The following is a 27,744-nucleotide window of genomic DNA, read 5'->3' on the forward strand; positions in this document are numbered from 1 at the left end:
TGGTCCCAGATACTCCATTGCACCATTCACCGAACCTGATAACCCCGAGCCGTCAGTAACAAAAATTAAGTCTTGCTTAAGAAATTTACAACACTACATGCACTTGTTACCAAAGTCTCATTTACTTTTAGAGCTATCTGTTCCACTTCCTTTTTGGCCCCACTTCTCTCTGTCTTCACTATATCTGAAACAGTTCTTATTTTGTTGCCCGATACAATTATCATTTTCTCTTAATAAAGCTACTTCGATTTCTGGATTACTTGATTCAATATTTTGCAGTATTCTTTGTAATGCATTACAATTCTAATATCAGAAACGTTCCTAGATAGTAGATACAGTCTCCTTTTTGCCCCACATGATATCTTTATTCCTTGTATAATCCATGGTTTATCTTTTGACTTCTGTGTGATCTGAGTTACCTTTAGGGGAAAACAATTTTCAAAAGAGGAGGTAACTTTATTAATAAATGCTTTGCATTTTCCATTTGAGTCAGGTAAACATCTCTCCAGTTCATGTCTTTGAGCAATTTCCTGAATTCCTCAATTTCTGGCTTATTTATTATCCTCCTGTACTCAGATTTAATATTTTTTTATCCTGACAAGTTTCAACATTTAACACAAGATGCTGCACGTCGTGATCAGATAGTCCATTTACTATTGGTTTTGTGATATGACGTCTTTCCCCTAGATTTGTTCATAAAGATATTATCAATAGCAGTCTCAGAGCATTTACATATCCTAGCTGCAAAGTTCACAATAGGAACTAAATTGAATGATAATGTTAAAAACACCAGCAACCACTATTTCCCCTTCTTTTGTTTTTTACACAAGCTATTCCTTTCGCTTTGTGAAATGAAGCACTGCCTAGTTCCAAAACACAGGACTACTATGACAAGGTGAAATGTTCTCAGAGTGCTACATGTATGATAGTAAATGTAATCAGCACTATAGTTGTTTTCTGAGTAGTTATGCTGTGTGTGTTTCATTCAATCAGATGAAATGGAATAAAATCATCAATTTATTTATTTGGGCTCTTTATCACCAAGATACATTCAATGTTGGTTGAGGTTTATCTTTTGAATTCACTCCAGTGTAGATTGTCAAAATTTTATCAGTTGTCAATGTACTTGTAACACAGTTTCCGAATTTACTGCCATCCAGGAAAGTATCGCACTCAAATTATTCTCAGAGACTGAGAGATGGCTGAAACCGAGAGCAGAAAGCTCTGACATATTTAGTGATTAATGGAATATATATCAGAAAGGCAGGTTAGACACTGTAGGAGAGGGAGTGTCCATTGTCTCTATTGAGGTCAAAGCTGATTGTGACAGTGAAGTTATCTGGTTGCGTATAACAAGTCTAGGTGAAATCACGTTAATTAATGGATAATCAGCCACCCAGTTCTGCTATGACAGTTTTGGAGCCATTCACAGAAAGTCTACAGACAGTAGCACGTAAATACCTAGATCATGCAATACTAGTTGGAGGTGAATTTAGCCTACTGAGTATAGATGGTAGCCTATGGCTTCATTGCAGGGGGAGCAGTCAATCTTGTGAAGCACTTTTGAATGTGGTTTTCAAAAATTGTCTTGAGCACCTAGTTTGCCATGCCACATGCAATGGAAATATCTTAGACCTTGTAGTTACAAACAGGCCAGATATCATCAATGACTTCAGCATAGAGATGGGGATTAATAATCATGATAACATCATAACAACTAAGGTTACAAAAATTAATAAATCAGTCAAGAAGGCTAGGAAAATGTTCATGCCAGAAAGAGCAGATAAGCAGATGTTAGCATCTCACTTAGACAGAACTGACATCACTTAGTTCCATTAAGATGGACGTAGAGAGATTATGGTCAAAGCTTAAACAGATCGTGAATTGCACTCTCAACAAGTCTGTACCTAGTAAACGAATTAAGGATGCAAAAGAGCCACTGCGGTTTAACAATGAAATTTGGAAAATACTGAGGAAGGAAAAGCTATTGCACTCTTGGTTCAAAAGAGAATGCCAAATGGCAACAAGGAAAGGTTACTACCACTGTCATACCTCAGCAAAAGATCTGGCTGAGAAGCAGGGGAATTTATTGTCCTATGTAAAATCACTAAGTGAGTCAAAGAATTCCATCAAGTCACTTGACCAGTCTGGTGTGGCAGTAGGAGATAAATGTTTTAAATTTTGCATTTAAGAAATCATTCATGCAAGAGAATCATATAAACATACCGTCATTTGACAATAGCACAAAGACACCTAACAACAATCACCACAAGAGGCCAGCACTAGCACAAGTTGTTCACATGATATTCGTTGGACTGTTGCCTGTAAACCCGTCCCATGTCAGTGCTCTTGGAAGAGAGCTGTGGCAGTGACATGGCTCTGTTGTTGTTCCTGTGCAGTGATCTGCAAAGACGCGACGGTACGGGACGGGGGGTCGGGTCGAGATTCAAGCAGTGATTAAATACTTCATAAAGAAAGGTATGAAAGTGAAGGACATTCATGCCGATTTCCAGAAAACACCAGGGGACTCTGCTCCTTTGTCTTCAACTGTTGCCAAGTGGATAAATGAATTTCAATTTGGTCAGGAGAGCTTAGATGATGATCATCCATGAATAGGTCAGCCAAAACGTGTCACTACTCTAGAAATCATTGCAAAAGTCCGCATAATGATCAAGGAGGATCACCAATTTAGAGTGCATGAAATTGCTCACGCTTGCCATATGTCATCTGAAAGGTATTCACAAGATGGGTGCCGCGACTCTTGACGCTGTGTCAAAAACGCATGAGAATGGACATATCACAACAATGTTTGGCCTGTTTTAGGAGAAACAAACAAGATCTTTTGTGCTGGTTTGTGACCACGAGGAAACTTTGGTTTACTACTATACCCCAGAGACAAAGCAACAATCAAGGCAGTGGAAACATGCTGAATCTCCGCTGCCAAACTCCTTCAGCGGGGAAGGACATGGCGTCAGTGTTCTGGGATGCGCCACCAAATTCCTTCAGCGGGGAAGGGCATGGCATCAGTGTTCTGGGATGAGAAGTGGATTCTGTTTGTACATTATCTCCCCACTGGGCAAACAATTACTGGAGAATACTATGCTAACCTTCTGGACAAATTGCAACAAATGATATGCGAAAAAGGCCAGGTTTAATAAGGAAGAAAGTCGTCTAGCATCAAGCAAATGCACGCTCGCATGCATGTACCATCGCCATGGTAAAATTACACAAACTAAGGTATGAATTGTTGCCACACGTGCCTCTTCCCTAAACTTAAAATTTTTCTTTGTGGATGAAGATTCACTTAAATGAAGAACTGATAGCCTGAGTTGACAACTATTTTATAGGCCTGGAGGAAAATCATTGTCGAGATGGGATCGAGGTATTGGAACACTGTTGGACCAAGTGAATTAATCTACAAGCAGGGTACATTGAAAAACAAAAAAGTTTCAGTGACATAAGTACATTTTTTCTATTCTGTTTCAAGAACTTTTCAAACCACCCTCGTAAGCATCCCCGATGCCTGAAATAATTAAAAACAAATAAGTCGCCAGTTGCAGATGGAATCTCAATTTGGTTTTACAAAGAGTGCTATATGGCACTGGACCCTTACTTAGCTTGTATTTATTGTGAATCTCTCACCCAGCAGAAAGACCTAGCAACTGGGGAAAAAAATACAGAGGCGTCTCCTGTATATACGAAGGGCGAAAGAACAGACCCGCGAAATTACAGACCAATACCCGTAACATCAGTTTGCTGCAGAATTCTTGAACATATTCTGGGTTTGAATCTAATCAGTTTCATAGAGACCAATAAGTTTATGTCCACAAATCAGTACAAAGCATCGCTCATGGCCAACTCAGCATGCCCTTTTGTCATACGACGTCTGTTCAAAAAATTCCAAAACTTTGTCCACAAAATTTTCTATGCTTATCTTTTAATTACTATGGATTGTCTCCTTCGAAATACTCTCCTCCACAATTGATACACTGCTCCCAATATCATTTCCACTTCCAGGAGCAGTCTTGACACACCTCTTGCTGGGTCGCATAAAGTGCCGTCTGCGAATTTTCTTTTATCTCAGCTACCATTGCAGAACTTCATCCTTTTCAACTTTGGAAATAAAAAGAAGTCTGCAGGGGTCATACTATTCTCGCAAGGAACATCTCATTCTCATTTGTGAGATCCAAAAGTTTTTTTGGTCTTGACTCATGAGCCGTGGAATGAACTTGGCGGCAACACAATGCATTCCAAGATGCTGTGTCATTTCATAACATGATCCAATTGAAATGTTACATTCTTCTACAATCTCTCAGACAGTGTATCTTCGACTGCCACACACAATTTCTTTGACGTTCCTGACACAAGCGTCATCAGGGGACATCTAAGAGCATCCTGAACAAGGATTATTTTTGACTTTTGTAAAGCCATTTTAAAACGTGTGAATAATACATAACACCAAGTATGGCTTAAGCACTCATCGCTATAGGCTCCCTGCATCATTTGGTGTGTCTGTGTAAAGGTTTTCTTGAGTTTCACGCAAAATTTAATGCAGATGCATTGCTCCTCTAACTTTGCCATCACAAAATTCACAAACCCAGATTCCATATTTCTTGATTTCCGAGAAGCATTTGACATAGTGCCTCACTGCAGACTTTTAACAAAGGTACAAGCACATGGAATAGGTTCCCAGACATGTGAGTGGCTCAAAGACTTCTGAAGTAATAGAACCCACTACATTATCCCGACGGTGAGTGTCCATCCGTGACTAGGGTATCATTAGGATCATTCCAGGGATGTGTGATAGGAGCGCTATTACTCATATTTTCTATGTGCATAACTGATCTGATGGACAAAGTGGACAGTAATCTGTGGTTGTTTGCTGATGATGTTGTGGTGTATGGAAGGTGTCATCGTTGAGTGATTTAGGAGGATAAAAGATGACTTGGGCAAAGTTCCCAGTTGGTGTGATAAATGACAGCTAACCCTAAATGTAGAAAAATATAAGTTACTGCAGATGAGTTGGAAAAACTAATCCATAATGCCAGAATCCAGCATTAGTAGTGTCATGAATGAAGTCACATTGTTTCAATATCTGGACATAACGTTGCAATGTGATATGAAATGGAACAAACTTGTGAGGGTCATGGTAGGGAGGGCGAATAATCATCTTTCGTTTGTTGGGTGGATTTTACTACAGTGTGGCTCAGCTGTGATGGACATCACATATAGGATACTAGTGTCTGGGATCCACAAGGGGTCGAATTAAAGCAGACATTGGGGTAATTCAGAGGCAGGATACTAGATTTGTTAACAGTAGGTCGAAACAACAACATACAAGTATTATGGAGATGTTTCTGGAACTCAAATGGGAATCCCTGGAGGGATTTTGAGGAACACTGTGCTGACTGCAGAACAATTCTGATTGCACCAACATACATTATGCGTGAGGACCACGAAGATAAGAGACGACAAATTAGGACTCATAGAGAGGCATATAGACATTCACTTTTTCCTCAATCGATTGGCAGATGGAACGGAAAAGGAACTGACTACAGTTGAAATAAAATTACTTGATAGTTGGCACTTCGAACGCCAATAACAGTAGTCAGCGTCACACTTGAACTGTCTGCTGTTGCCAAACTCCACCAAAATTGGCCAGTCACTTCCAATTCCTGGTTCAGCATTCTTTCTTGATGTATTTGTATCCCGAATCACGAGCCCGACATTTTTATTATGTATTTCATGACACGCGATAGCTACACCAAAAACAACACACATTAACAATGCTAATGAAAGACACACATTTCATTCATAGCACTAACCAAACACTACCGAATAACTCAGCACAAGGTGTAATTCAGTATCATACATATAGTTATCATATTCACAGAGATCATCTTACATTAGATAAGCTTTTCACTACATTGTGTGAAACTGAAATTTTTAAGGTTGCAGTTCATAGTTGCAACTGGGTCACTACATTCACATATATAAATACTTCATGCAGTGCTGTGGCATAGCACAATGGTTGGCAGATTAATCTAATGTGTAGCATGTCGTAGGTTTGAATCTCATCAATGTAGCAAAATTTTTATTTCTAAATCTGACCAAAAGAGTGTGATTATTATTTTCATTCAATTAATTGGTTTAAATGTATTTTTTTATTTTTAATACTTTGCTGCATCATTTTTCATCATTGTTTTGACTGTTCTATTTGGTCTTATTTTTCTTCCTGTCACTATTTCTTCATTTGGAATCTGCCTCAGTCATCTATAATCCACGAACAAGTGCCCACATGGACTGTTCACTGGTTTCTAACATGGCAGCATGTGCAGCTAGAGTAAGGATAGTTACAGGTAACAAATGAAACGGAGAAATTTTAATTTGCTTTCAGCCCTGAAATTGAGTTTTTGTTGTCTTGAGTTTACCCTTAAGCGTTAGCTTTAATTGCCATGAACAAAGCGATCATGATATTAGTACTGCTGCAGACTGTTGACCACAATTTTCTCGGCTGGGTTAGGACACAAGTTTACAGTCAGGGATACAAAACGGGTCGTCTTCCCCAGTTCAGTCACTGGTCACTTTAAATCAATAGTCGACAGAGTATCCAACATTTCTGACATACCTTGCACCAGCCACTAGAAAAATTGCTCTGTGTTAAACGTTTAACATAATTTGTGAAGTGAGCCGCTTGTTTGTTGTCACCTGTAACCAAACGGTAGCTGGTAGCCAATGTGGCAACATTGTTGCGGCAAGTGATTGATGTCAACCATCAAGTAATTTTATTCAGACTATTGTAGTGAGACAGGGTACCTTCTGCCATGCACCATATGGTGGCTAGTGGAGTATGTATGTAGATGTGGAATCAGTCTTTCCTTCTCATCCCATCTGGAAAGTCTCCCCTGATCTGCAGTTCTGGGTAACTTTCTCAAAATCTACAATTTTTCCTAGACCTATCCTTCACCCCTCTTCCTTCCACTTCAACCCTTCTGCCTGAAGAATGAGCTACTGGCTCTGAAAGCTTGCCTAATTATAATCTTCTTTTATGTGTGTGTTCTGCCGCCACTTAGCAAGTAGATTGTTTATCTATCCAGTTCAATTATCATGTAACCAAAAGCTGCATTTAACACACCAAGTCTCTTTTACCAATCACTTTTAATATGTCCTACAGAATGTACTGTCTATCCTGTCCTTTTTTGAGATTACTGTTTTGTTGTACTTTTCTACAGGCATCATCTTACTTATTAGGAGTCAGTTCCTTCATGTTGTTGTTGTTGTGGTCTTCAGTCCTGAGACTGGTTTGATGCAGCTCTCCATGCTACTCTATCCTGTGCAAGCTTCTTCATCTCCCAGTACCTACTGCAACCTACACCCTTCTGAATCTGCTTAGTGTATTCATCTCTTGGTCTCCCTCTACGATTTTTACCCTCCACGCTGCCCTCCAATGCTAAATTTGTGATCCCTTGATGCCTCAAAACATGTCCTACCAACCGATCTCTTCTTCTAGTCAAGTTGTAGAGCTGCATGTACTCGGGAAAAATTACGGCTGTAGTTTCCCCTTGCTTTCAGCCGTTCGCAGTACCAGCACAGCAAGGCCGTTTTGGTTAATGTTACAAGGCCAGATCAGTCAATCATCCAGACTGTTGCCCCTGCAACTACTGAAAAGGCTGCTGCCCCTCTTCAGGAACCACATGTTTGTCTGGCCTCTCAACAGATACCCCTCCGTTGTGGTTGCACCTACGGTACGGCCATCTGTCTCGCTGAGGCACGCAAGCCTCCCCACCAATGGCAAGGTCCATGGTTCATGGGGGGAGTTCCTTCATAGTCAACAGTTAAGGAATGGGTGGCTGAATTCATATGTAGCATATGTCTCTGTAAGATGACTCATGAACAACTTCCTAGAATTACAATCAAATATGAAAATGCTGAGAAAGAACACAGTGTGATATTGCAAGATCAGTAATTAAAAAGATGTGCAAAACATTTGATGCCGTGGCCATACCAGAAAGTGAGTGGCATGTCTGTTGAAGCCTGACTACAACCTAATGTGAAAAACAATTTGGGACAATCTGACACACAACTGATTCTATGCACCAATCTGTTCCCGTGGATGAAATGAAACAGCAGTTGCACAAAAATAGCCAAGGTGACTTAATCGGAGAGAAAGAGTGGTCATTGTTTTCTAGGATGCAAAAGGGATTTCTATTTTAGATTAGCTTGCAAGACTGAAACAATACCTCACAAATACAATGCAAGTATTCTGACTCAAGTGGATGAAAAATTTGGAGCCAAGACCCAGGGGGAAAAAAAAAGTTTATTGTCAGTGAAATGCATACGGTCACAAAGGCACTTTCACAGTAGGAAAACTGGGAGTTTCAAGTGTGAAGTCTTCAAATATCTATTCCATTCTCCAATTTTTTCACATTCTGACTTTAGCTTCTTCTTCTTTTCTTTTTGTATGAATGATTCACTTAAGACTACATGCGTCACAGCTCAAAACCGTTTTGTGAGTCAACAACTGGATATGTTTTCACTGGTCTGTCTCTTGTAACTCCGTTGGACATGGAGGTAGCAAATGAGGATGTAGGATGTCCATGACATACTGCTGTGCTGTCAGAGTGACCTGAAGTCATATCCGATGCTGCCCCACACGCCCTCTCCCTATGTCATTGTCATACTCACTGACAACTGTCATCGCGGGTCTTGCAGAATGTCTCACTGCTGGTCACATGACAGGTGCAGGTGTGAAAGGGTTACTATGTGCTCGGCGTACATTACAGCAATTCTCCCATGGGCTCGTCAGACACGGTAAACCGGAAGCTTGCTGACAAGCACACCACCCTTACGTTCCCAAGCAGTCCAACATGGGGCCACTACCACATCTGAATGACTCACAAATCTGCATATTGCATAATTCAATCAGCCTGGCAAATGGAGACACCCAATTAGGCCCCTTCAAATTTTGTTGCGTGCTGATAATGCTGACTCACAGAAGTACAGGGCATCTATGTCCTTCACAGGGATCACTCAACATCTTACACTCTTCACATCTCTTATAGCTCCTACCATTCTTGGTAACAATCCGAGACACAAACAAAGCTAATGCAATCTGGTGGCCTTTGTATCCATTTCAGAGAGTTGCGACTCTCATAATTTACCACTGGTATGCACACTCGTGAAACTACGTTGCTTCAGGGAGCTTCCCTTTTTTTTCTTCAAGCTGTTTAGTTCTTTGAATCCATTTTTCTTGTAGCTCAGAATAATTATTTTATTGTGTAGCAAACTTACAGACTAGCATTCTGGTCTGAGCTGTCGGAGTTGGCGGTCATGTGTGTGTGAGGTGTGCTTGCTTGTGTGAATGAATGGTGTGTATTTCTATTTCTTTTTCTGATGAAGGTTGTGGCCAAAAGCTTATGTGTAAGTGTCTTAACTGTGCCTGTCTGCATTTTAACGTGCCATCTTTATGGTAATTAGCACTCTATCTTTTCCTACACTGCTGATATTCCAACCTGGAGTTTCCATTGTTTGAACTTACGGTCTACTGTTTTATGTTGCAGTGCACTTCTACAAGTGTAATACACAAATGTTGCCTTAGGAAAGAGTCACAATAACATCCATGTCTACCTTTTGCTATTTTTTACGAAATAGCACATCACACTCGAAATTTAACTTAGCCAATGAAATAAGTTTGAAGATTTATTGTGTGTAAGAGACACGAGGGCCCACTGTGTGGGAAATGTGGGAAGTTCTGTGCAGAGATGGAGTTATCCACAGACGCAGTAAGTCTTGGGAGCTATACGGGTGTTTAAACATTGACACCTGCTGGGATGAGGGGCCACTTACTCTGAGGTGGCGCTGTGCCAGCAACGAGCTCAACCCATTGATTAGCACCACAGATGACAATGAGCAACCAGCTGCTTCTCTGTGCAGAGATATAAAATTTATCGATTTTGGACATCTTTTGACAATCTGTCACATGGAGAACAATGTTTACTCTGGCAATTTTAACACTAATCTAGTGTTCTGCAACATATTAATGTGAAATGTTGTCTATGATGTTGAAGCGTGTAAGTTAAACTGATATCTGAGAATTTGTTGTTTTTGTGGCATTATCTGGAAAATGGCCTCTCTTGCAGCTCCAAGCATAAATGTCAAGTGAAGAAGAATAATTAGCACAGCACACTGGAACCGAGTAGGGATCCGGTTTACTGCTCGGCCACTAAATTAGCATATCGTGAGTACACCAGAAGAGACGCTGTACACACTTGCATATACTACATACACAAGTACAAGCATCGATCAAGCTACTGCGAAACTGCACTCTGTGTGACTCATCACTACATCAGAATACTGTAAATGTGGTGATTCCAATTTCTTAAGGTCTCTTCCTGTTTGTTTTCATCAGTAGGATCTTATTTTTCAAGTATGTGGGAATCCAATGAGCTGCCTGTTTGGATACATTCTTTCTGTATGTCCCACAAGTTGGATTCCTTGGAGACACATTGTAACAAGAGCTTTTAGGAATTTGCCTGGAGATTTCACACTGGGTTCTGTGTGATGTATCCCATCCTTTATTCTTGGACCTAAGATTTTTACTACAATTTTACATTCTTCTAATTCAGTTTGCTGTTTTCATGTCTTGTGTTGGACAAAGAGTCTCTCTCATGCATAAAGAAATTCTAATTTGATCACTGTTGTACAATGTTAGATTTTAGAGTTCCAGGAAAAATACTTTTAGTTAACTGAGAGACAGTTTGTACTTTCTGAAGTCTGGATTCTATGGCCTTCTTTTCATTATGATGTTCAGTGGTCTTTTTCACCAAATTATTTAAACTATTTAACACCGAATACTATGTCATTGCCTATATAAGTTCACCCAGTGCCATTTTGGTATCAGCCAAGAATTTTTTCTCCAGGTGAAATTAGTAGTCCAATTTTCCTAGCTTGCTCCCTTAATATTTCAAATTGCTTTAGCATATCAGTGATGTCTTTGTCAATTAGTATTATGTCATCGGTATAGGTTACACAATATAATTCTATCTTTAAGTTTACGTTCTAGTCAGTGTAATAGTGCACCTGCTCTTCTCCATTATCTTACAATTTTCTTAGGGGCATAGTTGAATAGCAATGTGATATGCCATCCCATTTTCATATTCTTATGTCTGTCTTAAATTACACTGCTTGAAAAAAAGTGAGACACTCAGAAGGTGGGGAGAAAACAAATTGAAACATAGCTAATTTAGAGGGTATGTGATGTTATTTCAGTGATAACAAAACAGAGTCAAATTTACACAGAACTTATCAGTTTGAGCCCACTTATCAATACAGCAATGCACCCTGTCTGGCCTGGACAGTGCGGGAGGATGTCGTAAAGCTGCTGCATACCCTCCTGAGAAAGGTGATCCACAACTGTTGTAACTGGACATTGCAATCATGGATACAGGCAGTGGGATGGAGTTGACGTCCATGTTGGTCCCATAATGTTATATCGGGGACAGATACGGGGATTTTGCTGGCCACAGGAGTATATCAACATCACACAGACAATTTAAAGAGACACATACTACATGTGGACAAGCACCGGCCTGTTGAAAAATAGCACCACAATACTATTACACACTGCTGTACCATCAGAGTTCCCACGGCCATTACAAGCCGTGACCTGAAGTCATACCCAATGGCTCCCACACCATGGGACTCCTTTGTGACCCACCCCCCCCAAAATGTGGAAGAATGGGACCTCTCCCCATCTCCCCGGGTCACTGTCAAACTTCTCCACGATAGTCATTTGGAGCAGTGCAGGACTGGGACTCATCAGTGAACATAATGTTAGATTAGATTAGATTAGATTAGATTTACTTTCATTCCAATTGATCCATAGTGAGGAGGTCCTCCAGGATGTGGAACATGTCAGAAAAACAACAATACATGACAAATATTTAAACTAAAACAAATAAGCTAATGTACCATTCCACAGGTCCCAAGTGGAATGATCGTCATTTTTTAATGAACACTAAGAGTCATTTTACAAATACTATTGCACTGAATTTAAAATAAAAAAGTTTTATATTTATTTATAAGGTAAGAAACATGTAATACAACTACTGTAATACTTATTTACAATGAACACATTACTGCACTGAAATGGTGCAGAAGTTAGATTATACTTACACACACACACACACACACACACACAAATTTTCAGTGAACACATTACTGCACTGAAATTGTGCAGAAGTTATGTTGTACTTATATACAAATCAGTTGGTTTTCCTCAGAAATTCATCAATGGAGTAGAAGGAGTTGGCCACCAATAAATCCTTTAGGCTTCTCTTAAACTGAATTTCATTGGTTGTTAAGCTTTTTATGGCTGCTGGCAAGTTATTGAAAATGTGTGTTCCTGAATAATGCACACCTTTTTGTACAAGACTAAGTGACTTTAAATCCTTGTGAAGATTATTCTTATTTCTAGTATTGATTCCATGAATTGAGCTGTTGGTTTGAAAAAGTGATATATTTTTAATGACAAATTTCATTAAGGAATAAATATATTGGGAAGCTGTAGTTAGTATCCCTAGTTCCCTAAACAGGCTTCTGCAGGATGTTCTTGAGTTCACACCACATATAATTCTTACTGCACGTTTTTGTGCCCGGAAAACTTTAGCTTGGCTTGATGAATTACCCCAGAAAATAATCCCATATGACATTATGGAATGAAAGTAAGCATAGTATGCCAGCTTTTTCATTTTTATATCCCCTATGTCTGACAAAATTCGCATTGCAAACAGAGATTTGTTAAGACGCTTCATCAGTTCTGTGGTGTGCTCCTCCCAGTTGAATTTATTATCAAGCTGTAATCCCAAGAATTTAACACCGTCCACTTCTTCTATCTTCTTGTCATCATATGTTAGACATATACTCTTGGGACACCCCTTACAAGTTCTGAACTGCATGTAGTGTGTTTTTTCAAAGTTTAGTGACAAAGAATTGGCTAGGAACCAGTGATTAATGTCTACAAATATTTTATTGGCTGATCTTTCTAAGACTACACTTGATTTGCTATTTATTGCAATGTTTGTATCATCAGCAAACAAAACAAACTTGGCATCTGGTAATGTTACTGATGAAAGGTCATTGATATACACAAGAAAAAGTAAGGGCCCCAAAATGGAACCTTGTGGGACCCCACATGTAATTAGTTTCCAGTTGGATGATGCCTGATAGCTTGATACATGTCTCTTTCCTAATAACACCCTTTGTTTCCTGCCAGAGATATAAGATTTGAACCATTTTGCAGCATTTCCTGTTACACTATAATATTCTAGTTTACTTAAAAGGATATTGTGATTTACACTGTCAAATGCCTTTGACAGATCACAAAATATACCAGTTGCCTGCAATTTTTTGTCTAATGAATTAAGTACATTTTCACTGTAAGTGTAGATAGCCTTCTCAATATCAGAACCTTTTAGAAATCCAAACTGTGACTTTGACAGCATGTTATTTGAGATAAGATGGTTATAAAGACGACTGTACATTACTTTTTCGAAAATTTTTGAGAATGCTGGCAACAGTGAAATTGGACGGAAATTTGATGCTATTTCTTTATCTCCCTTCTTAAACAGTGGCTTAACTTCAGCATATTTCAGCCATTCGGGAAATATTCCACTGATAAACGACTGGTTACACAGATAGCTTAATATGTTACTTAGCTCAGAATCACATTCTTTAATTAACTTTGTTGATATTTCATCATACCCACTAGATGTTTTTGATTTTAAAGATGTGACGCCATTCATTAGCAGTCCGTACTTCTTGATCATGGCACCACTTCACATGCAGTCATTTGCTTGGGTGTTAATGGCAGCCTATGCGCAGGACGGCAATTCCATAGTCTGGCTGCTCCTAGCTGTATGACACAGCACGTTGCAAGGAGACTATTACAGTGAACTCCTGTTTATCCGAAATGATCAGGACGGTGGTCAGTTCCGATAACGAAAATTCCAGATAAATCAAAGTCCCCCTGTTTTCACATGTGAACACTCCAAATTGCGTCAATATTGTGAAATACGATCGTAAAACGTGCGTAGGGTATGTAAAACAGTACTGATATGGTTGCAAATAACCCTACACTTTTTTACTGAAAAAATTGTGTTGACATGTTAAAAAGGCACCAAACTATGATTGAAAACTCAAAGTTTTTAAATGCTGTATAACAAAGCTCGTTTATTTTGCATTCTTACAGAAAAAATCTCCCTTATTTGGCAGCAGGAAAAAACAGGAGTTTTAATTTTATTACCTACTCTTTTGAATAAAAAATAAACTACTGAACAAAATTATGAAACAAATCTAGAGATTACTCAAAGGAACGAAAAGTCTGTCCAGAGGAACTTTCAAGAAAAGTAAAAAAAAAAAAAAAAAAAAAAAAAAAAAAAACTTTTTAAGTTATGGACATAGAAGTTCTAGGATGCTTCATTAGAGTTTATTTTTTGGTAACGAAGTCACGAATGCCTTTTTTTCTTTTTTTTTTTTGCTTGAGAAACTATTGCTGCAACAATACATCTCCAACGTTGAAATCAAACTATTTCAGGATAAATCGTCTCCTCCTGTTGGCTGATGTACTCCAGGGCAGTTTGGATCACTTCGTAACAGAATGTGTGAGGAATATTTTTCTCTGATTCATCATCAGAAACATAGTCTTCTAACGCTTTATGATCGGTCACAATTTGGACGATTTCATCCTCAGTCACATGAAAAAATGCCATTTTCCATCCACTCTTCAATGTCTTCGAAGTGTGTGTCTTTACAACCAGCTTCTCCAGTAAATTCACCAAAATTATGTCAGCTTGAGTTTCGGTGTTGTCTCCTCCTTCCCACCACTTAGGTTGCCTTACGATCTAAGAGTTTTTTCCAAGACCTAACAAGAGGAACTGGAGGAATTAGATTCCAAGCTTCAGCAATCAATGAATGACACTTAAAACATCAATTTTTTTAAGAGCTTCCACAAAATCATCTGCAGCATCAATCACACCTATTAAGTATTCCAGCATCTTGTGTCTGTAATGTTTTTCCATCGCCTCAAGAATACCTTGGTCCATCGGTTGACATAGAGATGTGACATTTTGTGGAAGAAATACAACTTTGATATCCCCATCTTGCAGATCACCTGGGTGAGAAGGAGCATTGTCCACAAGAAGTAGCGCTTTTCAAGGAAGTCCTTTTCCTTCCATGTAATTTACTACAGCTGAAACAAACTCTGCCTGGAACCACTCTCTGAAGATGGCACGGCACTGTTCATACATGCCTTAAGACTGATTCGTGTACCTCAGTGGGAAAGCTGGTTGGTTGGTGTCTAAATGCTCTTGGTGTTTTGGATTTGCCAATTAAAGTAAGACACAGTTTATGATTGCCAGTGGCATTACTGCAAGCGAGGACAGTAAATCTTTCTTTGATTTTTTTGTATCTGGAAGCCATTTCTTCTTCTTTAGAGGCAAGGGTTTTCGTTGGCAGCATTTTGTAATTCAACCCAGTTTCATCACATTTGTAAAGTTGATTGTCAGTATAACCTCCTTTGTCAATGATTGTGTGCAGTTTCTTCTTAAAATCAGCATAGCAGCTTCATCCCCAGATAATGATTTGGCACTGATGGCAATTTCATGGATGCCATGCTGCTTCTTGAAATGATCCTGCCAGCCATTACTTCCGAGGAATTCTTGCTTCTTTCCTTCTATCAGCTCATTAGCTCATTTTGACAAATTAGAGGACCTGAAACTGACACACCTTTGGCTCTTATTTATTCGTGCCACAAAAATAATGCCTCTTCTAACTGAGGATGTGCACCTTTTCTCACTGTTTTTCAAGATTTCACTGCGCTGCCCAATGCTTGGCTGGAACAAAAATTTTTCAATTCCTGATCGATTTGTCTTCCGATCAGTAATTGTACTCCTACTCTGCAGCAACTTTTGTGGGTGGCTCACCAGCATCAATTCTCTGCAAAGTGTGATGCTCTTTTTCCAACAAGATCACATTCATTTTATGTTACGTGCCCGTAGTCACGTTCAGTGTTCTTTTTACAGACACTCGACTGAGTCCTTTATGGTTTTTGGCCCCTTTTATCTCTGGACACTTTAAGGCACATAGTGGGAGCACAAAACCTCAAATCAGAAACACACAAATGCACAACTTGACAACACTCGAGATGCACTAGACAAACCTTTGATTTTTGAAACCAGGCTGTGGCAGCCATCAAATGAAAGCATTCGATACATCTATGCCATTTCCTCTGTTCTACCCAAGCCCACGTGGCAACACAACAGGGTGTTGTACGTTCACTGTTAAACACTCAGCTTTGATGTACCGACAACAAGTGGAAAGAGTTAGGCGGCGCACTCTAATTGTCAGTTTCGACAGGCCTACGTTGCGCTCCATAGAACAATACTGTATGTACTGTACTTCCAAGGAGTTCCAATAGATGGCAGTGGCATGAAACCATGCAATACGAATAAGAAACGCACTAGAGCTTCAACCAACACACGCACGAATTGACGATACTTGGACTTTTGACACGCACCAGTGCACTGATTAGCAGTAGATTGCCAAAAAACACCAGCAAATGCTTGGCTCCAGGTGCACGCAAATTGAAACTTGTCAAGTGTCAATCTAGCTAGCCAAAAGTGTAGCTGCACGAGAGTTTACTGTACTTGTTGTCAGATGGCAGTCACAGACGTGAACAGGTTACAATGTACTCAGTACACTACACAGTGATGCTCCCTTGTAGTGGTCTGATGTAGTCAACTGGAACATTGATGATGAGTAAGCCCTTACTTTCCAACATCAGGCCACTGTCAGATCCAAATACTCCAAAAATACAGATGTTGCAAGGTTTAACCAGGGGACGAAATGGACATCCACAATGAGGTTTCTTTCAAACTCTCATCAGATAATGCTGTCTCACACCAATATGCAGCACCTTCATATCCTCCAGAGTGATGATTCAACATCTGACACTATTCACATCCCTTATATACCACACGATGCTTGCTAAACAGCAATAAAAAAAAAAGAACACTAATGAATAATGAAGGAAAAGACAGACTGTTACTTACCATAAAGAAGATACCTTAGGCTGCAGATGGGAAGAATTAAAAGACACTTACATAAAGCTTTCAGCCACAGCCTTCATCAGTAAGTAGTAATCTGTCTTTTCCAACATTGTTGATATTCCTACTGGAGTTTCCATTGTTTCAAGGACACTGATGCTTTTCTGTGAGTGTTTGCTTTATGATGTTTTCTGCATTTTAGCTTTTTTTTAAAAAAGAAAAAAAAAGAAAGAAAGAAAGAAAAAAAAAAAGATTTGTTGCTGGAAAACTTCTGAAGTCCAATAAAGGAGTTACAACAGCCATATATGGTTATCTGGTGGACCTTGCAGAACCAAATTCTAGGGCTGAAATATACTGTTGACCAATGGGCATTAATCAGAATGAACACTAAATAAAAAATTAAATCCAAGTTTACACAAAAAACACAGGTTCTATCACTGTTGCTTTTCATTCTATTTTGCTCTTATGTTTGCTATGACTTGTTAAGCAGAAATTTTCTTTCTATCTACAGAGTTACATTTGCTGTAATGTATCTTACCTCCATGTTGTTTCTTCTTTCTTCTCACTGCTGCCCCAATCATGGCAAGCAAGTCATCCTCACTGCATTTGCTTCGTATTGCATCTCTGAAACAACAGTTAAAACACCCGTTAAACAGTACCAGGCAATTACCACACAGTGAAATGTTGGTACACTAAAAAGGAAGAAAAACTTTGCAGAAATCTTCAACAGTAATCTTGTAGTCTGCAGTAGGCAACAGCAGGATAACAAACCCACTGGACAAGAATGGGAAAGTCATGATAGAAGTTACTTTTATTTTTATAAATAAACAGGTATCTTACACAAATGCTCAAGAGTATACATAGGATCTCGGGCTGAAGAGGTGGAGCAGAAACTGACATTAGTTTTGTTGAAGAGGGAGTACTGGAACACAGCACAATTTCTTGCAAAATGAAGCCAAATTTATTGATAAACTCTTAATTAATTGCCAAGCTCACTAATGTGACCATTTTATAGCAGGTACTTAATGCTTGGAGTATATGTGACTTTTCAGGCTTGCCTAATAGATCTGTTGCAAAAACACTTTGGGTTCCCCACCAGATAACATTATGCAAGTCCCTCCCTCAATATTTCAGTGACACAACGTTTTGGCATCTTCAGGTGGTGGTGATTTCCACCATCACTGCTGCAAGATGCAACTGGCAATTTCCACGTGACAGCTTTGAAATTTATCATGTGGATGACTATGACCATCATATTTAGAATTCAGAGGATTTCATAGAATACCTGAAGATGCTTAAACTAGAACTTTCAGATCTTTTAGTTAGCTCAAATGTTATATCATTACTTACAAAAGTGCCCCTGCAGCCCTCATTAGAGGTTATTAGCAGCAAGTTTGAGAAAGAAATTGTGATGCTGTTTAAACATGTGCATACCTCATCCTATTTCTTATGTAACACCAACTACTTTAATCAAGTGGACAGTGTTCCCATGGGAGATCCTCTATTTCCCTTAGTAAATATCCAACATTCCTCCTTCTGGCAGAATGCTGAAGAGACATTTGTGGTGTGGCCCACATAATACAGACACTACCTATGTCCCTGCAGCATTTGCACTCGCTCCATCTGAATATTCAGTTCACTGTGGAAGTACAAAAAGATAGCAGCTTACCATTCCTGGATGTCACGGTTAGAAGAAAAGCTGACATAGCACTGGGGCTTAGTCTCTACTGCAAACTGATACACGCAGAGTTATATTTGAGGTCCAAAAGTTGCCGTCACCCTGCACAATGTGGTAGTGTCTTACACTCCCTGGCACATAGAGCACACGTGATTTCAGATACCGACAGTCTGCCTGGTGAACTGTAACACCTAAGAACAGTGTTCCAGCAGAATGTTTATTCTTGTAAACAGATTTGCAATGTGTTCTGAGCAAAGCAAGTTCAGTGTAGGGATGTAAATGAAGATACTTAGACAAGCACTGCAAATGGCTTTCTTGCCATATTTCAGTGGCATGTTTTCAAAATTAAAAGAATCGCTAAGAGAAACAGAATCAAGTGTGTTTTTCATCTACCAGCAAAACTAAGGAATTGTTTGTGTTCAGTTAAAGACAATCTTGACCTTAGAAAACACAGATCATATATAAGATCTGATGCCATTATGGGAAACCTTATATAGGGCAGACACCTCACATTGTGCAAGAACACTGTGTTCAACAGCGCTGACAAAAATGCCACCCAGTAAATTAATGGTAGCAGAGCACTGCCTGAATACAGGGCACCACACGTTTCCCAAGAGGACTGAAATTGTATCCTCAGCATCATCACTCTAGGACTGTGTTTTTAAGAATGAGGCATGTATCCATACGGTGGGCAATCTTACCAACAGGAATATGGAATTTTGACTAAGCACTGCCCAGAATCCAGCACTGACTGCCATGAAATTAAAACAGTAGAAACCAGATCCTCCGATGTATGACCTGATGCAGTACCTTGCAGAGAGTTAATTCAGCTCTTAACCACACGAGTGTCCAGAAGTGCAGTCATTGCCCACAACACATAAGCAGAAGGCTACTATGAATGGCATTTACATCCAACTGGGAGTGCCTGTCCACACATTCGTACTCCTGCTTCTAGCCTGACAAATTTCAATTCTGCTGTGCGAATATCACCACCCACATCTTGCAGCAGTGATGACAGGACCCACCACTACCTGAAGATGACGAACAGTTGTGTTGGTGAAATATTGTGAGGCTTGGACAAAGTTATTCAGTGGCAAATCTGAGAAGATTTGTATGCATTATTTTTCTGTGACGCAGGTAATGTGCAGCAAAATGTGATAACTTTCTTTATTTTCCTTTTTGTACATTTCAAAATACCCCAAAAATTGGTGAGAAACACTGAACATATGACATAACCAGATGACACACCCCACAGCATGTGCAGCAGTCGGGGTTGAGTGTAAATGAATGATTGAGCAGTGCAATACTTTCATTTGAGCAAACAGAGCAAATTTCGAAAACATTTTGTAAATATGATCTGTTGTAAATGTAGATGTTAAAAATTATTGTCCCTGCTGTAATCAAGCAAAAGCAGTTCTGCTTTTGTGTTTATTGCTTCTGTCCCTTCTCTTGTTAGTAAAGAAAACATAGGTCATTTAATGGCGATGATGCTATTCTGAAGTTTATACTCATCTACTTGTTATGCAATATGGTAGGTTTTCATTGTACTGTACTTTGCAAGAAATCAAGGAAACTGCAAGACCGGTAAATAAAATAATAAACTTCTATATATAAAAATAAAGATGAGGTGACTTACCGAACGAAAGCGCTGGCAGGTCGATAGACACACAAACAAACACAAACATACACACAAAATTCAAGCTTTCGCAACAAACTGTTGCCTCATCAGGAAAGAGGGAAGGAGAGGGGAAGACGAAAGGAAGTGGGTTTTAAGGGAGAGGGTAAGGAGTCATTCCAATCCCGGGAGTGGAAAGACTTACCTTAAGGGGAAAAAAGGACAGGTATACACTCGCACATATCCATCCACACATAAAGACACAAGCAGACATATATATATCTGCTTGTGTCTGTATGTGTGGATGGATATGTGCGTGTGTGCGAGTGTATACCTGTCCTTTTTCCCCCTAAGGTAAGTCTTTCCGCTCCCGGGATTGGAATTTTACTATCATTACTCTTTTTTTTTTTTTTTTTTTTTTTTTTTACTTGTACCACACATATTCCACACGGTTCATGCTCACTCCTTCAGTGATACTGCCCATCCTTCTCTAGTGTGTGAGTTGTCCCTGCTTTCCTGCATGTTTGTTGGTTTAAACACCCTTGTTTCAAAAGAGAGTGACAGCTTAGATACAGTCTTGTCAACATTTTGTATTTTTATTTAGCAATTATTGTTTGAGCCTTATAGGTGAATGTCACAAGATATTGTCAACCACTGCATTCACTAGATGGGAATGGGGTTCATGGGGTTCATTTTTTAAGTTGCTGTTATCTTTTTCATCCTATCTTGGACTAGCTTTTCCATACTCCCACTCTATTTTACGTAGCCAAACAGTTATCCGCCCTTGCAAACTTGCTCCTTTACTACCAAGTCAACTAATACTGGGCAGCATAACAGAAGTTCCAATATCCAGTCTTTCACCACAATTCACCTACACACACTTTTCACTCACTGATTTTCTTTTTTCAATGTCATAAATATTTTGCTTTCACAGGCTGCTGTGCTTTGAACATAAAATTGTAGGAACATCTGCCTCACATGTCTTTTTTTTTTTTTTTTTTTTTTTTTTTTTTAATTAAAGAATATGTTCCTTGCTTATTCCTATTTGCTTCTGATACATTTCCATTCTCACTTTTATTTTGTTTTGATCCATTTCTTTTTTCTTTGATAGACAAGTCAAACAACAATGGCAATATGTTGCAGCCCCCTGTGTTTCACCCTACTTACTATGAACTTACTTTTCTTAGCTTCCAATTTTATTAGTCATTTGGTATTTAAGATACTTAAATTAATTGTTTGACCCTGTATTTTTATATCTTATTTTACCTTCGGTTGATAAAGGATTTCTGGTATGCTCACAAAGAGAGAGCTGATTCTTCCCACCCCTCACCCCCCTTACCATGTCCTGAAACAAACTTATCGCCAAGTCTTAGTCTAGTCATCAATTTAAAAGTGTCAGTTGTTGGTCCCATTGTCTAATAATTTGTACATTTATACACATGAAGTTCCAATTTTTATTTGGAACATATAGACTCTGATAATCATGAATCACAGTTGAAATGGCTCTGGGCACTATGGGACTTAACATCTGAGCCAAGGCAGGATTCAAACCTGCGACCGTAGCAGTCGCGCAGTTCTGGACTGAAGCACCTAGAACCGCTCGGCAACGGTGGCTGGCGAATCATAGTTACCATCACATGGACAGAAATACTGTGTTAACTTTAATACAACACAGGGACATAGCCAAAAATGTCTTTACATAATTTCCAGTTCTGATTACTTTCCTTTAATTTAATCTCACAAATAGGTTAGTGTAACATGATGTTGACAGAGGCAAATTATATATACTCACAAATTATTTAGCTAGAGGTATCTGGTTTGTATGTCTGGGAGGGAGGAGGGTGCAAGCTGAAAACTTCAAGAAAAGATTACTCATTTCATACCTGCTGGATTTAACTGCAGTTTATCTCTTCCATATACCAACCACATACCTAATGTGCATGGCAAACAGTTTGAAAGTATTATTCTATACTCAGCATTTGGAACTATCAGTTCCTTCATGAGAGAGGAAAGAGGGATAAGTTTCTGAAGGTCTCAAAGGTCACTCGGACTCCATGACTAATGTGAGGACAAGAGGAACGAATGTGTCTATAAGAAGTTTTGGAATTTCACCTCCTGAAGGTAAAATACTGATCACTCTGTCAGTCTTCTAGTAATTTTATGGTTTCCTCGCATGAATTTTCACTTGGACATGATTATTCTATGTTTCATCACTCACCTGAGAGATATCTCTGAATACCCAAAGAGACACACCTCCAAATTGCCATCAGCTGTTATCTGTAAACGGTTGCACGTGCCACAGAAGTGTTCACTCATTGAGGTAATAAATCCCACACGTCCCTTGAAGCCCGGGACATGGCATGCCTGCAAAAAGAAATTGTAAGAAAATAGCTACTGCTGTTGTGTAAATACTATAAATGTGTTGCTCACCAAGTGGAGGAAGGAGAAAATGTGCATTAAGGGGAGTTTGAACGCCCTATCCTGACAATGTTAAATTTGGTGACTTAACTTCCCCGTATTTCAGGAACAACTGTAGCCATTGACAAGAAACTTTTACAGGACATTAAACTATATGTTCTGAGTCTTACAATAATTGCATTTCAGCCACTGCTTTTGGAAATGCAATTTTTTAATTACACAGTTAAAATTTTGTGTACTTTTTTGTATGTTATTCTAAATAATTTTATTTATGCACAATATTATGTTCTTCTTTTAGTTCAGAAGACTCAGAATACGTATGTTATTACTCCCTGAAAATTTTAATTCGCTACTCGAAGTAGTTTCTGAGATTTAGGGAAAAATGCAAGAGAAAATCTAAATTTTCAAGAAGAGTTTTTAAAGTAACTCAATATATGCTTAACATTTTATTTTTAGTCACTCAGAAGCACCCTGCACCATACTGCATATCATCCTCTTGACCTTTTTTAAGTTTTTTCTTGTTTTCTTCTTTCTGGACTCCGTAGTGGCCAACTGTGCTGCATACAGTGCTTTACCATTGCAAACCTTGTCCATCCATTCAAATTCTCTGATGCAGTTTGCTCCAGAATTAATTCCCATATGTTGTAGCGCTTTCACGCTACCAATGTTGCCATCATTAAAAGCAATAACAGCATGACTGACCCCCACTTTAGTGTCTTCATTACAAGAAATACATTTTTTGGTCTACATCTACATCTACATCCATACTCCTCAAGCCACCTGACGGTGTAGGCTACCTTGAGTACCTCTATTAGTTCTCCCTTCTATTCCAGTCTCGTATTGTTCGTGGAAAGAAGGATTGTTGGTATGCCTATGTGCGGGCTCTAATCTCTCTCATTTTATTCTCATCGTCTCTTCGCGAGATATACGTAAGAGGGAGCAGTATACTGCTTGACTCCTCGGTGAAGGTATGTTCTCGAAACTTCAACAAAAGCCCGTACAGAGCTACTGAGCGTCTCTCCCGCAGAGTCTTCCACTGGAGTTTATCTAACATCTCCGTAATGCTTTCATGATTACTAAATGATCCTATAACGAAGCATGCTGCTCTCTGTTGGATCTTCTCTATCTCTTCTATCAACCCTATCTGGTACGGATCCCACACTGCTGAGCAGTATTCAAACAGTGGGCGAACAAGTGTACTGTAACCTAATTCCTTTGTTTTCGGATTGCATTTCCTTAGGATTCTTCCAATGAACCTCAGTCTGGCATCTGATTTACCCACGATCAACTTTATATGATCATTCCATTTTAAATCACTCCTAATGCATACTCCCAGATAATTTATGGAATTAACTGCTTCCAATTGCTGACCTGTTATATTGTAGCTAAATGATATGGGATCTTTCTTTCTATGTATTCGCAGCACATTACACTTGTCTACATTGAGATTCAATTGCCATTCCCTAAACCATGCATCAATTCGCTGCAGATCATCCTGCATTTCAGTACAATTTACCATTGTTGCAACCTCTTGATATACCACAGCATCATCTGCAAAAAGCCTCAGTGAACTTCCGATTTCATTCACAATGTCATTTATGTATATTGTGAATAGCAACAGTCCTACGACACTCCCCTGCAGTACACCTGAAATTACTCTTACTTCGGAAGACTTCTCTCCATTGAGAATGACATGCTGCATTCTGTTATCTAGCAACTCTTCAATCCAATCACATAATTGGTCTGACAGTCCATATGCTCTTAAATTGTTCATTAAACGATTGTGGGGAACTGTATCGAACGCCTTGCAGAAGTCAAGAAACACAGCATCTACCTGGGAACCCGTGTCTAAGGCCCTCTGAGTCTCGTGGACGAATAGCGCGAGCTGGGTTTCACACGATCGTCTTTTTCGAAACCCATGCTGATTCCTACAGAGTAGATTTCTAGTTTACAGAAAAGTCATAATACTCGAACATAATACATGTTCTAAAATTCTACAACTGATCGACGTTAGAGATATAGGTCTATAGTTCTGCACATATGTTCGACGTCCCTTCTTGAAAACGGGGATGACCTGTGCCCTTTTCCAATTCTTTGGAACGCTACGATCTTGTAGAGACCTACGGTACACTGCTGCAATAATGGGGGCAAGTTCCTTCGCATACTCTGTGTAATATTGAACTGGTATCCCATCAGGTCCAGCGGCCTTTCCTCTTTTGAGTGATTTTAATTGTTTCTCTATCCCTCTGTCATCTATTTCAATATCTACCATTTTGTCATCTGTGCGACAATCTAGAGAAGGAACTACAGTGCAGTCTTCCTCTGTGAAACAGCTTTGGAAAAAGACATTTAGTATTTCGGCCTTTAGTCCATCATCCTCTGTTTCAGTACCTTTTTGGTCACAGAGTGTCTGGACATTTTGTTCTGATTCACCTACCGCTTTGACATAGGAGCAAAATTTCTTAGGATTTTCTGCCAAGTCAGTACATAGAACTTTACTTTCGAATTCATTTAACGCCTCTCGCATGGCCCTCCTCACATTACATTTCGCTTCGCGTAATTTTTGTTTGTCTGCAAGGTGTTGGCTATGTTTATGTTTGGTGTGAAGTTCCCTTTGCTTCTGCAGCAGTTTTCTAACTCGGTTGTTGTACCACGCTGGCTCTTTTCCATCTCTTACGATCTTGCTTGGCACATACTCATCTGACGCATATTGTACGATGGTTTTGAACTTTGTCCACTGATCCTCAACACTATCTGTACTTAAAACAAAACTTTTGTGTTGAGCCGTCAGGTACTCTGAAATCTGATTTTTGTCACTTTTGCTAACCAGAAAAATCTTCGTACCTTTTTTAATATTTCTATTTACGGCTGAAATCATCGATGCAGTAACCGCTTTATGATCACTGATTCCCTGTTCTGCGTTAACTGTTTCAAATAGTTCAGGTCTGTTTGTCACTAGAAGGTCTAATATGTTATCGCCACGAGTCGGTTCTCTGTTTAACTGCTCAAGGTAGTTTTCAGATAAAGCTCTTAAAAAATTTCACTGGATTCTTTGTCCCTGCCACCCGTTATGAAAGTTTGAGTCTCCCAGTCTATATCCGGCAAATTAAAATCTCCACCCAGAACTATAACATGTTGGGCAAATCTACTCGAAATATTTTCCAAATTATCCTTCAGGTGCTCAGCCACAACAGCTGCTGAGCCAGGGGGCCTATAGAGACATCCCATTACCATGTCTGAGCCTGCTTTAACCGTGACCTTCACCCAAATTATTTCACATTTCGGATCTCCGTCAATTTCCTTCGATACTATTGCACTTCTTATTGCTTTAAACATGCCTCCCCCTTCACTGTCCAGCCTGTCTCTGCGGTATACACTCCAATCTGAGTTTAGAATTTCATTACTGTTTACATCTGGTTTCAGCCAACTTTCTGTCCCTAGTACTATGTGGGCATTGTGACCGCTTATTAATGAGAGCAGTTCTGGGACCTTTCTATAGACGCTCCTGCAGTTTACTATTAGCACATTAATATTGTTATTCCCTGTTGCATTTTGTCTACTCCTACCTTGCCGCATCTCAGGAGGTGTCTTGTCGGGCCTAGGGAGGGAATTCTCTAACCTAAAAAACCCACATGCGCACTCCACATATACTCCGCTACCCTTGTAGCCACTTCCTGCATGTAGTGCATGCGTGACCTATTCAGGGGGACCCTACATTTCTCCACCCGATAGCGGAGGTCGAGAAATTTGCACCCCAGATCTCCGTGGAATCGTCTGAGTCCCTGGTTTAAGCCTTCCACTCGGCTCCAAACCAGAGGATCACTATCGGTTCTGGGAACGATACTACAAATAGCTAGCTCAGATTCTACCCCGCGAGGCTTTCCGCCTTCACCAACTCCGCTAACCGCCTGAACGAACTGAGGATGACCTCTGAACCCAGACGGCAGGAGTCATTGGTGCCGACATGAGCAACAATTTGCAGTCGGGTGCACCCAGTGCTCTCTATCACTGCCGGCGCGGTCTCCTCCACATCTCGGATGAGACCCCCGGCAAGCAGACAGAGTGAACACTGACCTTCTTCCCCGACCTTTCCGCTATTTCCCTAAGCGGCTCCATCACCCGCCTAACGTTGGAGCTCCCAATAACTAATAAACCCCTCCCCCCATGTGCCTGCTCGGACCTTGCTGAAGGAGTGGCCACATGTCCACTCACAGGCAGAACGGGCGATGCCACACGGCCAGCCTCCACACTGACCCTCCACCTTGTGCGCCGCGAATGCCGCTGAACCCGCCACTCCCCTTGGGAAGAGGGTGGCACAACCGCGCCCGGTATCCGCAAAGATGTGTCGACAGCAGGGTCAGTGGGTGAAGCATGTAACACCTGGGGTGTACCATGCAACGCACCAGACTCACCACTGCCTGAAGACGGCTAACCGCGGCCATCAACACGTTCAGCTGTTTGCGAACAGTGGCCAGCTCCTCCTGTGTCCGTACACAGCAGTCTCACATCCTATCCATCTTAAGAAATCAATTTACTGTAGAGAGTTAATCAACTTATAATTAGACTGCTAATTCACTAAAGGCGGCTGATAGTTGACTAAACTGTGGTTACTAGACACTTCCTGTAGAAAACAATGAAAATAGCACTACCTGTCTCTGGACTGTATTGAAAACAAACACTAGCACTACTGGCACTATGGCTGACTAAACGGACTTTCTCTGACTGTATTCAAAACAAACACAAAATCTATGGAACACTATTACTAGCACTCGACAATTAAAGTTTCCTAAAAGCAAAAACACACGGAAGAAGAAGTTACAAGTAAGAAAAATAGAGTTAATACTTAAATCAGCATAGCTCGCTGCACAGCAGACGTGACGCAGACGGCAGTTACGACGACACTGACGCTATAAGATTATTGAACGACTCAT

At 39.9% G+C, this 27,744-nt stretch overlaps 1 protein-coding gene across 1 annotated transcript in view; it reads right to left on the minus strand.

The window, feature by feature from the left end:
• LOC124622236 (molybdenum cofactor biosynthesis protein 1-like) overlaps positions 1 to 27,744 on the minus strand; it is a 66,674-nt gene that overhangs the window by 6,447 nt on the left and 32,483 nt on the right. Inside the window, exons 5-6 of the mRNA XM_047147890.1 lie at positions 22,614 to 22,759; positions 17,641 to 17,726 (exon numbers count right to left, since the gene is read on the minus strand). Coding sequence (XP_047003846.1) covers positions 17,641 to 17,726; positions 22,614 to 22,759 — 232 coding nt within the window. The remainder of the gene's footprint in view (positions 1 to 17,640; positions 17,727 to 22,613; positions 22,760 to 27,744) is intronic.

This window comes from Schistocerca americana, chromosome 7 (assembly GCF_021461395.2).
Source record: "Schistocerca americana isolate TAMUIC-IGC-003095 chromosome 7, iqSchAmer2.1, whole genome shotgun sequence".
Lineage (NCBI taxonomy): Eukaryota > Metazoa > Arthropoda > Insecta > Orthoptera > Acrididae > Schistocerca > Schistocerca americana.